The sequence below is a fragment of the Lytechinus variegatus genome, chromosome 4 (genome assembly GCF_018143015.1).
Source record: "Lytechinus variegatus isolate NC3 chromosome 4, Lvar_3.0, whole genome shotgun sequence".
Classification (NCBI taxonomy): Eukaryota; Metazoa; Echinodermata; class Echinoidea; order Temnopleuroida; family Toxopneustidae; genus Lytechinus; species Lytechinus variegatus.
The window spans coordinates 26,878,608-26,892,681 of NC_054743.1; the positions used below are offsets into that span (position 1 = coordinate 26,878,608).

The 14,074-nt window shown below is 36.7% G+C and overlaps 1 protein-coding gene across 2 annotated transcripts; it reads left to right on the top strand.

Annotated features, from left to right (window-relative positions):
• Nucleotides 1-272: 272 nt before the first annotated feature.
• Nucleotides 273-7,368, top strand: LOC121413724 (eukaryotic translation initiation factor 1A, Y-chromosomal-like). 2 transcript variants are annotated; one of them, XM_041606650.1, is made up of 5 exons: nucleotides 273-366; nucleotides 2,706-2,789; nucleotides 4,446-4,549; nucleotides 5,421-5,657; nucleotides 6,688-7,368. In XM_041606650.1, exons 1-5 carry the CDS (start codon nucleotides 288-290, stop codon nucleotides 6,691-6,693), a joined length of 510 nt encoding a protein of 169 aa, XP_041462584.1. In that variant the 5' UTR covers nucleotides 273-287; the 3' UTR covers nucleotides 6,694-7,368. The 2 variants fall into 2 exon arrangements, with proteins under 2 accessions (XP_041462584.1, XP_041462585.1); XM_041606651.1 differs by having other exon boundaries at nucleotides 351-497.
• The last annotated feature ends 6,706 nt before the right edge of the window (nucleotides 7,369-14,074 follow it).

The following is a 14,074-nucleotide window of genomic DNA, read 5'->3' on the forward strand; positions in this document are numbered from 1 at the left end:
ACGCCACTGGGTGTAACACTGTAGCCTTCTTTGTTGATCTTTTTTTGTCGATTGTCCCGTATTTCATTTTGTGAAATCTGGTCACCCTGTTTATACCATTACTATGAATGTGTTTGATTTTGGTTTGAATAAACTATACTATACTACACTATACTATACTATAATATACTATACTATATGGGACTATATTGCTTATTTTATTTTGCGATTATGTACGTTCGAATGCATTACATAGTCTGCTATTTTCGGAACCAAGGATGTTGTGCGCAAGATAACGTCCGCTCTTCATGTACCTCTCTCGCTCTTCGCGCGATCATGATATATGCACGTGTGTTATATGTGCAATTAATACTTTGCATGCATACGGTACGTAAACTAACGTTAGTAACAATCGGTCATTCACTCTTCCGAGAATTGCGTACATTATTTTTGAGTTTCCTGTGGTAGATTTATCATTTAAAGTTTTACCGGATCACCAATCATGCCGAAGAATAAAGGTGAGTTTTGAAAAGCAGCAATACAGTTCATTCATTGAGAATTTCTTCACAATTTATCGACGAAACGTCGCAAAGATACGCGGCAAAACAGACATCTGTGAGTGACTGTTGAGTGGTGTTGCATGTGTGTAACTGTTTTCAGTGCAGTCAGTGTATGACGATGAATGCTGACAAACATGAATGGGACTAAGTAAGGCAACATGCGTGACATATATTAAGTTTGCCATGCCCTCTCTCTTATTCTTAATCAGTTAATGTGGCCTTATCTAGACAGCTGGCAGCCGTATGTTTCGAGGAGTTTTTAAAACATTAATGATTAAACTTTTTAAAATTTCTCCTCGTACGCAGACGGCTCGCTGTATATATGCATGCAGCCAACAATAAAATTATGTTAGGGGGTTAACAATGCTGAATCCCCCGACAGAGCTCATCGAATTTTGTCTTTATTTCATAAAACTTTATAAAATAAAAAAGAACTGTACCAAAATAAAGATTATTATTCTGTTTTGGTCTGAAATGCACCAAAACGGAAAAATAAAATTAAGAAGAAAAATCAGTGACTTCATCTGTCTCCCAACTCACTTCCCTGTTTTATCCAAACTTAATACATAAACATATGGCCATTGAATGATTGATTGAGTTCCTGTACAGATCGAGCTAGAACTTCGGTCTCTGTAATTTGGTGAGTGGAGCCAATGGAATTCAGCAGAACAACCAACATAACACAGACCAAAGCTTTTTGTCTAGGCCTTATCCTGAAAGGCCGAGACAAAAAGAAAGAAGTTGCCGCCTTTGACAAAATAAATTAAACAGCAGTGAATGGAGTGGTGACTTAAACCAGGATTCAATGCTGTTAAAGGGGAATGAAACCTTTGGATCACGTAGGCTTGTGACGGAATAGAAAAATCAAAGAATAAGAACAAAGAAAGTTTTAGAAAAATCGGACAAATAATGAGAAAGTTATGAGCATTTGAATATTGCAATCACTAATGCTATGGAGATCCTCCCATTGGCAATGCAACAAGGATGTGTGATGTCACCAGAGCTACCAAGTCTCACGCATTCAGGGTCCATCTCACGATCTCACGCATGGCACCCATTTTTTTCACGCATCGGGACCCGACAGAAAAAAAAAGAAAAAAAGTAGCATTATTCGCCAGATTACACGACTGGCCGACCGCCTTCGCGTCTATCCCGGCACGCGAGACGAATCGAGAGTGCAGTCAGCGCACAGCTAGTACATGATACGATGAATCGCGTGCGTGCATCGCATTGTTTTGAAGCCCATTTCTCATGCGCGCGTGCCTTTTCGCAACGTACCAGTGTAAGTACTGACCGCGCACAGAGACGTCGTCGTCGAGTCATGAAAATCTCACGCATAACATTTTTTTGAACTTGGCATCTCTGTGTCACATATGAACAACTTTCCCTTTGATACCCCCAAAATGTATCTTTTTGCTTTTTCTTATGGTGGTACAAACTCTTTATCCATGATGTGTACTTGAATAATCTGTACTACAAGCCCTCCTATAGAAAGAACACATCAACTGATAGATGTGATAAAACAGGCAATTTAAGTGAAATATATACTTAAGTAATGGAGAGGGTTGTTCACAAGTGACATCACACATCTTTGTTGCATTGCCAATTGGAGGATCTCCATAGCATTAGTGATCGCTATATTCAAATGCTCATAACTTTCTCACTATTTGTCCGATTTTTCTCAGACTTTTGTCGATATGTTTCTTTGATTTTTCTGTTTTCACACAAGCTATCTTGTTCCAAAGGTTTCATTCACCTTTAATGTCTTAAATCAATTATGAATTGATTTTGCAAGCAACATTTTGACTTTTTTGTTGAGAAGTAGTTCAACTTAAAACTTCTAATGATAACGCTACATTTGAAATACATAATACCAGGAACTTTCTAGATTTCTTTCTCTTCAGTGAAATGCAAACGGAAATAAAGAGGATGTCTTATATTTCATCATGTAGACCTTGACTCATAATAGCCTGTACCCGGTATTCTGTAGATGTATACGTTTAAATGAGCAAGTGTTTTCTTGAACCATTGAAGAGCAAGCCATCGGGTAACAGGATTAACTTTATAGTTCTTAGCAGTTATAAGTAATCAAAGTGAAGGTTTTAATATTTGTTGAGATGAATCCTATTTTACATATCTTATGCCACTAAATATTTTTTTCCACAGGAAAGGGAGGAAAGAACAGGAGGAGAGGAAAGAATGAGAACGAGTCAGAGAAAAGAGAATTGGTCTTCAAAGAAGAAGGTCAAGGTTAGTGTAGATTTCTAGTCTACAAATACCGTGTTTACACATTGACTCGGCTCGGGTGTTGAATCCGCGAGCCGGGTTGAACACTGCGAAGAAGGGATCAGAGATAGCGTTTATACGTACATATAAAAAGGCGAGTTCAACACGGCTCGCGGATCTCGAACGGAAGAAGAATTATGACGTCGCAAATTAAACCGGGAAATTCACCGCCGGAATCGAATCTTGTCCGTGCGAACAACAACAATGCGAAAAGTGAAAGCGCGCGCAGTGACCTGGTCAAGAGAGTTCGACACGGCTTTCTGTTTACACACGAAAAAATTGCCGAGTCTGACTCGGCTCGCGGGTTGAAACCTACGATTTTGGCGGATCAAAAAAGCCGTGTTCGACACGGCTCGCGGATCACACTGATCGCGTTTACACAGCATAAAATTGCCGTGTTGAGCACGGCTCGCGTGTCGAACCCCCGAGCCATGTCACTGTGTAAACACGGTATCAATTGCAGATCAAGGTGGGGATTGTGCTGAACGTTGATAACAACGTTCTTGTCATGGAAAAATTCTGCATCCCCACCCCCAGGGCCCCAGTCATCATCCTCAAAATTGACCTTATTCCCTTGTTTTTAAGAAAGGAAAAGAAACAAAGTTATGAGCAATTTTTTTTTTAGATAAAAACTGGCTGGTCTTCTACACTCCAATGCAGTCATTTTGTGCCATATTTCCTGTGGATCTATGCCAGAATGTGCTGTTGAAAGCCTGGCCAAATCTTTGGTACAGCCTGGGAATGTGAATTAGACTTGGGTATCATCCAACATTCCAATACTGCATCAGTGTAGTGGCCATTGTATCTTCTTTTTTTAAAAGAAGCATCGGCCCACCCTGATGACGATGAAAAGACAAGCACACACAATCCCGCCCTCTTCTTGTCCAAACAAGGTTTACAAGACGAGACACTTGATGTATTCTTTTTTTTTTTTCAACTTGACAATTTTGTCCTAATATGACCAATGATCTTGTCTTCTTTTCTTGTGGTATTGTCTTCTGCATTATTGTCGTGAATCATTCTGCCTTTTATGCCTGATATTGTATAGGCCTACATGTAAACCAAATTATTTTCAAAATTATTCACTATTACTTGCATTTAGCTTTAAAGGTAAATGAAGTAGTTGCAGCAAACAATAATTTCATGAGAAAGTCTTCTTAAATCAAGGTTAATTATCAGGCCTGTCAATTATCACAATATTGTCATATATCTAGAGGTACATTAATGTAAACTTATCTTTATGAAATCATGAAATCTTAGCTCAAAACCGAAAATTCTGATGATCACTAGTTAACACAGAAAAGTATATGTGGGAGAGTGTATTAATATTGCTTTGAAAAATAACAGACATTTGATGGAATTCCATGCTTATTTTGCAAATTTCTGAGCTAATTTCTTCCAGAGTAATTTTGCACTATTTTTCATTTATACATCCAAACAATGGGGTGGTAATTTTATTGGATTCTGTTTGAAATCATTTTTAGATTGTTACCACAACTGGTATTTCTCTTTGAGACAAGAGTGATAGTCCCCGTTTATTGTCCGAGTCCTGTCACATATACAGTACACTTATAATTTTTACCTTCAAGAACTTAAATAATTCTCCATATCTTCACACAGAATATGCCCAGGTTCTCAAGATGCTTGGGAATGGAAGGTTAGATGCGCTGTGTTTCGATGGCAAAAAGAGGTTATGTCATATCAGAGGAAAATTAAGAAAAAAGGTGAGTGGCATGTTCGTATGGGTTCTGTTTCATAAAGATTTGTTATAAAGCGAATGCATAATTTCTGTTGAAACTTTACTATCAGCCAATCAGATCGATTGATTTCAGTAGCTTTGAACTGTTATTGCAAATTTGTTATTTTATAAAGTTTAATGAAATGGGCCCTTGATATGGGAATGAGGGAGTAGTGGTTTAAGGTAGCTCTAACCCTAATTGCAAGAAGATGAAAAATCTGAGCAGTAGATTGGTGAAAGTAAATGCCTTTTCATATCGTTCCGTGCAAGCCTTGCGGGTGAGTTGCGGGTGATTTCCTACAATTCACCCGTAACAAAGTTTGGAGCATGTTTAAAACTTTTCTGTGTGCAAATCAGACCTGTGGGCTCTTCTGCGGGCAGCTGCGTATGAAATACGAGATACTGTCAATGCGGGTGACATGCAGGCGACTTGAGGGTGACAAATATAGTTGCCTGAAATTCCCCCACAAGGCTTGCACGGGACAATATAACAGGGCCTTCAAAATGAAATGGTATTAACAGGAAGTTTAGAATATTCAAAGGAGATTCAATTTGGCCAAAAAAATGCATTCTCGTGTAGGGTAGGATTAGCAAGAAATGCTTTATGGATACCCCCAAATGACTTACGATGTAATCGTTCGGTTACCCCCAAATGACTTACGATGTAATCGTTTTCAACAGTTTAACTCTGCATTGTCCCGTTCATGAGGACATGAGACAGAGTGAATAAAAAAGCAGTTTATACCTATACATCAATCAAAGAATGGTTTTTCAACACTCCATTCAGATGAAAGCTAATGCTTATGTTGCTTCGACAATTTTGTGATTGACATCTAGATCTTTATGAATTCTTTCAGGTTTGGATCAACCAGGGTGATATCATATTAATCGGCCTACGTGAATACCAAGATGAGAAGGCAGACGTCATCCTCAGATACAATGCTGATGAAGCAAGAAACCTGAAAGTTTACGGAGAACTGCCCGAACATGCCAAGATCAACGAATCAGTCGCATTCGGCCAAGACTACGAGGATGACGAGGTGGCGTTTGACGATCAGGGCTTCGATGATGACATAGGGGACGAAATAGGAGCGGTAAGTATCATCTAGTGTAGTATTAAGTATAATATTTATTTTCACCTTAATTCTATGGAATCATCTTCCCGTTATTGCATTGTTGAACTTATCATAACAGTGACACATCTGCTTATCTTGTAACCAGAGAAAGTAGGAGAAAATGGATGGTAGAAGTTGAAAATAGGGACACTGGCGAGTTTCCTATACAATAGTACTCACAGACAGATTTTTCATGAAAATAGGGACACCTTGCATGAATGTCGTGGGGTATGAAACATTTAAAAAATATTGCTCTTGCATGGAACATTTGTATCACCAGGTAACAATAAGCTGAACCAATCATATTCCCCAAAAGTTAAAATAAATTAGATTTAGAAATCAATTTGTAATTGTAAATAAGTACATCACAAACTCTAAGCATCACCCTAGAAAAGCCAGCTGCTTGAAATTTAGGGATTCCTATTATGTATAGCTGCTGCTGTCCTAGTTCATGTTACACAGCGCGCGACACTGGCACTGGTCCCAATGGTTTTAGACTGGTAAAAATTGCTGTCGGGCCAGTAACTATTCAGAAATAGCCAGATTTACTGGTCCAACATGACCAGCAAAAAAAATTTCTCCTGTTTTGTAAATTATATAAATGGCTCTGGCGTCTTTAAAGAATGTCTCTCATAAATTATGTTGTGTGTGTGTGTACCGTTTGTTTGTATCTTTTTTCGGGGAGGCAATAAAAGCAGTAAAAGACAGCAAAATAAACTAAGTCTTTTTTATGTTTTTCGTTACTTTTTGAGGACCAGTAAATCTTACGTTCGAACCAGTAAAAAATTGGAAAAATAGATATCTACTGACCAGTCTGACATGAACAGTTTGGACCAGAAGAAAAAGGGTTAGCGTGGAGCCCTGCTTTACATCTTGATAAATTGATGATGTCATGAATGTATCTTATTCTTTTTAAACAATAAAAATGATATGATTTTGCTTCTGATAATGTGAGTTTGATTTTCAGTGTTATATATATATATTTTTTTTTCTTCTCATTCTCTTACAGATATAGCAGAGTGACCGATGACAGAGTGAAGACCCCAAGCAGTGTGCCTCTGTTTTCAGTCTTGTGCAATGGAATTTAACAAACAATCTAATATCCTCATCTTTCTTTAAAATAAAAATCACGCTTTTTTCCACCCTGTGTGAAGAGGTCTAAGACTCCTCATTACTACAACCTTCCAATGTTAATGCTTGCGTGGAACGTTCATACTGATTTAAAGCCGTCAGTTTGGCTAGCACACGAGTATATGAAGATTACATGCTTGGGCTAATCTTGGAATTAGGGGAGTCGGTTTTGTCTAAATCACAGTTCTAAGAGATGAAATAAGTTGAATTACCGATATTGTATATTTCACTATCTATATGTTGAGAATTCTGTTACATTAAAGCTGTTTCTTAAGTCTAAATATTGTAAATGTTTCAATTTTGATTTTAATGGTATTTAATAAATTTTACCTCAAGGAGTCATTTGGGTATCAGATTTGCTGAGTTTTCTTAGAATTTGTGTGGAAATGCAGTTAATATATATGATTGAACTTCTTTCAATATGAGTTCCTCTAGTGTTTTGTTTTGAAGAGTGTGAAATTAAGGCCTTGGATTAACACCTATTCAGAAAAAAATATTTTACATGACTTATCAATTAAAGGCAAAACATAAAAATTACAATATGCTTTCAAACTCATTTTAAATAGAAGGTACAAGAAATATTCCCAGAATGGAATTTCCTATTAAATACTTTATTCCCCCCACCCCCACGAAAAAAAAATTCTTTTGAAACATGAAATTAATGGGAATGATTATTGCCAAAAAAGGTTCTGGCATCACTATTTGTTCATTTGTTACTTATATTGTTATGAGGGCTATTTCGGATTCTGCACAGTTTATTTATAGTTTGTCGTTATGGGCATTGCAAGAACTTTACATGTGACTTGTGTATGCAACAAGGGAGCTTATTTCTATTCCATTTTCATTAGCGCTCTAACGTTTTTGCTTAAATAGAGGGTTTGAGGGGCAAATTGTCTTTTCCTCCCCCCCCCCCCCATTTTTTTTCTGTACATACTATCATATAATGAGTGAGATAGACCAGAGTATTTCTATATGCACCCTTGATTTGCTAAATCCTAACTACGGTAGATATTGACATGTGAATTAGATTGGATTGGAATAAATTTCATTGCACAAGTTACTGTTGAAACAAGAACCTACATTAAAACAAAATGAGGAGGAACCTGGGCCAGGAGAAGGGAAAGTATTGCCTTTTGTAAACTGCATGCTATTACATATTCACTTATGAATAAAAGGCTAGATATATATATATTAGCCACGCATGAGCCAATCACATGCAAAGCAAACTTGTGAATATTAAAAAAAAGGTTATATATTATCCTAAGGCGAAGAGAACTTTTATTGGTATGATGCTGGTAAATGAAACTTCAATACACATACAATACACACTTGAAGCATTAGATGACATTTTAGTAGGCTATATTATTCATTTGTTGGTGCATATTTAAATGGAGAAGTTTTCTTCCAAAATGAAAAAGGTGTTGTAATGTATGACTTCATCTGTATGTTTTCTTTTCTCTCTTATGTTCTTCAGTTTAGAGTAAGGTATGTCATTTAGTCTGGAGTTATATGAAATTATCAAATTGCACATGCATGTAGAGGTACAGTTTATCTGTAAATCACACGTTTTGGGGACTGCAAACTTAGTTTGACGTGTTAAAATGTAGATTTCACATTTAAAAGTTTGGCCTCACCGAAATTGTTATACTATCTGTGATAATGAGAAATTAACCCCAAATAGTGCAGTGCTGAATAACTTAATGAAGATGAATGGTAGATGTACAATGTTATAATAAAAATAAACATACTGTATTTGCCTATTTAATGTCTTTGAAAATCATTTCTCAAGCTTGGAATGTGCTGCCATTTTCAGGATGTTATCTTTGCCTCCAGCTTTCTAAAAATTTGTAATGCGAATATTCCAGAGGTCTATTTTTAATAGAAAAAAAATCCACTGCTTGCTCTTGAAATGACCTCACATTCAAGAGTTAAAACTTGTTGGATCAACAATTTGGGCGGAGTCCAGCACATGCTGAGTTTCAGGGTAGCATTTCATGAAAGAAATTTGTCGGGGATTATTTCCGACAAGTCTGTTTCCATAGTAACAGTGCGTCTTAGCTCATCAAAATCAAGCAAACTTGTCAGATCTGGGCTCCATAACACAGCATAAAACTTGGTCGTACGCTCGAATTTTACGATTGATTGTACATTGTAGTCGATGTAATCATTTGTGAAAATTTGTTCTTTGATCATTGCTAAGCTTTGAGTTATGGGCTCCAGGGGAGCGTTTCATGAAAGGACTTGTCTGACACTTTATCTATCAAGTCCTGTTTTATCTGACCATAGTAATAGTGCCTCCTAGCCAATCAAAGCTGTCAGATGACAAATATTGAAGAAAAGCTCCCCTGAAGAATTGAGTAAATTTGTTATTTTATGATTCCATTGTTAATATAAATAGATAAGTTTGAAGAATTTTGCTATTTTGGCGAATTATACCCAGCAAACCTCAAATTGGCAATTTCAACTCATATATTGAAAAAAAATATTGAGCGAAGTGGAGGTATAAAATTTCTACATAGAGGATGTAGAAAGCCTTTTAGATTAGAACCTTGATTTTGCCGTCAAGTGCTTGTGGTCTAAAAAGAACAGGTGAAATCTCTACACTGCTCTGACACAATGGCATGGGCTCACAATTCAGAATATTGCTTTTTGTGGCTAATAATATTTTCAGTTATGAATTGACAGCTGTAGCATTATTCCATCAAATATAAACCTGACAATAGTGAATTCCGAGAATAAAAACAAGAAACTAAGTATTCACTTAGTCTGGCGCAATTAATGGCGGCTGGGTATAATAACGAATTTGGCCAAGAATATAAATACAATGTATTTTTATTGAACAATTAATTTAAACCTGACAAAAGTGAATGCTGACAATGAAAACAAGAAGAAAAATGTTCACATAGTTTTGTTTATTTTTTTTTAATACTTTGTTTTAAATTTAATTTTATACCCATTTAGGCTAACTGCGCTTGTACCTGTCCATACATTATGTATACATGTAACATTAGGGCCCCGTTACACAAAGATTAGCACTTGATTGTAGGGTTTATACTTATGATTGATTGCATTGATTATTATGTGCAATCAAGCATGCAACCCAACTCTGCAATCAATCGCTATGCTTTGTGCTACTGGGCCCTGATATGAATCTATTCTTGTGTATAATAATGGCTTAATTTATTTCAACTATAAAGACAGAAAAAGATCTTCAAGAATTTCAGGAGCAAATGATTTGATTCGATACAATCGAGGATAGAATAGTGAACTTTTTTTCAGAAGTATGTTATGAAAGAATGTTAAGATTTCAAACGTTTTATGACAAAAGTAGACATCTCGTTAAAATATGTAACTTTTGAAATGTACACTGTTGAAAACTTGCATATAATTTTTAAGGTATAGAACCCTTGAAATTTGTCAGTAATGATTTGGTGCCACACAATACAGACAATCTAGTATCAAATGTCTTTTGCTATTACATCTTATTTCATATAATTCAGTAAAATACAGGCATAATGAAAGTGACATTTTTGAAAATAAATTCCTTTATGACAAAAGTATGGAGATTGTGATTTTTTTGTGTGTGTGATTTATTCAGACGATGTAGTTTTCATTATGCACTCCAAGTGGTGGTAAATTGCCACTTGGTCTACACCCACTTTGTCTAATTTTTTACTCTCTGTTTTGGTCTTATCGCATTTGGTCTAATCCTAGTTAATCTACATGTGATTCATCTACCAGCCATGTGGTACAATGTCTTTTAGCCCACTTATATGCTTTTCACATTGCATTTCCTTAACCCCATACTATCCTTAACCCCATACTATCTTTTTTTCGATTCACACTGTCTTTCTTAACCCATACTATCTTTTTTTAGATTCACACTGTTTTTCTTAACCCCATACTATCTGCTCAACCGTGGTTAATGCCTTAACCCCGGATTATCCCTCAGCTCATGTATACTGATGATTTTACCATACAGAGCGTGATTACCGTGCAATTCGACTTCTGTGATTGGTTAATGCTTAGCCCCACTTTCCTTAGCCCTGTTTCGTTTTCACACTGCATCTCTTAGCACCGCAATTGTGGTGCTAGCACCACAATAAGCCGGCTAACCCTGCTTTTTTGCAGGGCCAGATAGTAACGTACTATTTACCGTGCTAGCCCACTTTGCTAAAACGTAGTGTGAAAACAAAGTGGGCTGAGCTTAACCCCGGGAAATTGGTGGGGCTAAGACCCCCCCTTAGCCCCACCAATTTAGGACAAAAAGTACAGTGTGAAACGCATATAATTTTCCCTTACAGTGGCCATATGGTGAGTCGAATACAGCCAATTTCACATTTATGTACCAGCTACATGTAGTTGGTTTGGGTAAAAATAAATAAAATTGCCGTTTTCAACTCGAGGGAAATATTACTGCAGCATTACTATTCGGTCCAATTACCATAAAGCCCATTCACAATTGTGTTATTTCCAGTGAGGCTTGGTTTTGCCCATTCATTTCATCTAATATCCATTTAGTCTAATGCCAATAGTTGATGGTAAGAAGAACTGGTAATAAATCAAATTTTGATTTGGAACTTTAGTTCATCTCAGTATTAGACGAGATGAGAATTAGACTAAGGGTAGTGTACTGTAGACCAAATGGCAATTGGACTAAGATGACAGTTGACCAAATTGGGCTTAGCCCATATGGTATCTGAAAAGTACCATAATGGTGGATCTCGGAGAGGGGGGGGGGCACCCCAAATTTTACCTAGAAGCGATTGAAAGGGGAGAAGTTTACAAGAAATCATTTTTATCTCTTCAACAATATGAAGCAGCCACAAAATCGGAAGAGAAAAGGGGCACGAGATCAGTGCCTGTTGGGGCTCATTTCTCCTGGATACATTAGTGACTAGGCAGGAATTAAAGAGAAAAATAAAGAAAATAATTTGTGTTGGTCCTATAATAAATTTTTGGTTGTACTTGTATAATAATAATAGGCATATATAGCGCCACCCGTCTAGAAATATTCTATTCCGAGGCGCGATGTTATAAACTGTGAAGGATTGTTAATAAAGTGAATGATCGCAACCCTACCCCCCCCCAAAAAAAAAAGAAGAGACACAGGAGGGTTAGGGACGGGAGAGAGATGAAATAATGGCTCAAAATATAAATGCAGTTTCAGCATGCTAATGAAAGAAATTCCTAGTCTTACAAGAAGCCCATTAAAGGGGAATGAAACCTGTGGAACAAATAGGCTTGTGTAGAAACAGAAAAATCAAAGAATAATAAAGAAAGTTTGAGAAAAATCTGACAAATAATGAGAAAGTTATGAGCATTTGAATATTGCAATCACTAATGCTATGGAGATCCTCACATTGGCAATGCGACAAGGATGTGTGATGTCACTGATGAACAACTTTCCCTTTGGTGGACTATAAAATACCCTCAAAATGTCTCTTTTTGCTTTTTCTTATGATACAAACTCTTTATCCATGATGTATTCTTAAAAAGTATGCACTACATGCCATCATGTAGACAGAACACATGATTTTTGGATAGATGTGATAAAAGAGGCAATTCTAGTGAAATATATAATAAAGTAATGGGGAGAGTTGTTCACAAGTGACATCACACATCTTTGTCGCATTGCCAATTTGCTATCTCCATAGCATTAGTGATCGCAATATTCAAATGCTCATAACTTTCTCATTATTTGTCCGATTTTTCTCAAACTTTCGTTGATCTGTTTCTTTGATTTTTCTGTTTTCACACAAGCTATCTTGTTCCAATGGTTTCATTCTCCTTCAATCATTGTATCCTCTCACTAGAGATCTATTTATTTACCTCAAACTATGTAAAGTAATTGTTTATGTGGTGGCTGAAAGGGTGCATGCGATCTGGGTAAAGCTTTTAGGGGCAAAAAAAGGGCAAAAATTAAAGTGTTGTAACAAAGAAAAAATATCAGAAGCAGTGTGTATTCAGTGTTTGTAATTGATTTAATTGAAATGATTGGTTCAATAGGAACTACATTTTCTTTGGTCGATGATTCATGATTTCAGGGTGGTGTTTACACACGACTGGTGACTCTTGGGCCCTATATCAGATCACTATCACTTTAATTTCCATCAGCTGCAGTTGAAATCTGGGCCTGTTCTACAGCGTTGCAATTGATCCAATCAACCACAACTATGGAAAGCCAGCAACACCTAAAATGCAAGTCTGTTCAAAATATTTTCTAGATATGATGTATATTCATAATTTCACTTTTTTCTTGACTATTCAGTATGGCTCTTTGTTAAAAAAGTACCTTGTGCAAATTTTCTGAAGAAAAATTATGAAATTGATGGATTTCCATATATTTGACGTTGATTAGATCAATCGTAACTCTTTGTAAGATGGGGACCTGATCTTCATGGATTGAAAATCAAATTGTAAGTATCTTATAGCGCAGTCACATTTCCCCATACGGCAGCTGTACGGCAAATCGAAAACGGCCGTTTTTTTGTACCAGCTACATATGCTAGTATGTGGCCGTTTGAATGAAAATGAATGAATGGCCATTTTCGGCCCACCGTAGGAGAAATGTGACTGCAACATAAATGGAAGATATTATCATCATTATTTACATTATTATCACTATTATTATTGACACTAATATTATTATTATCATTATCATATGAACAGGAAGTGCACTACCACTAATCTGTTAACACAGGGAAATGTAGGATATCTCATTAAGCCCCGGGGGGACCACTTACATTGACGAGTGGATACCATGCACGACCAAAAAAACACGTAAAAAGGATGTCTTTTTCACGTTAGGGCACGTTACGTACGTAACGTGATAAGGGTGTCAAAAACACAAAAATAATGAAAAAAGGGTATCTATTTCGCTAGGAAAATTACGTGTTTAGGGTCGAATTTGCGCGGATGATAAAACAAAATTAAAATGTTTTATAAAGGATGTCCTTTTTGCCCCAACACTTCGTGTTTAGAGTCCGATTTGCGCGAGGTGTAGAAGGTGGGGTCGTACTAAACTAAATAAGGTAAAGCGGACGACCGAAGGACCCGTAACAATAAAACATTCCTGTACTTGTTTAGGGGTTCATTTCAGGGAATATTTGCCAAGAGCATCGTTTTGTTTCCAATACTTGTTAAGGGTAGGGTTTCACACGCCAATACTTGTTAAGGGGTGCATTTTCAGAATATGGAAACTACGTGTTTAGGGTGCTTTTTGAGACCCCATGGTCGCGCATGGTATCCACTCGTGAATGGAA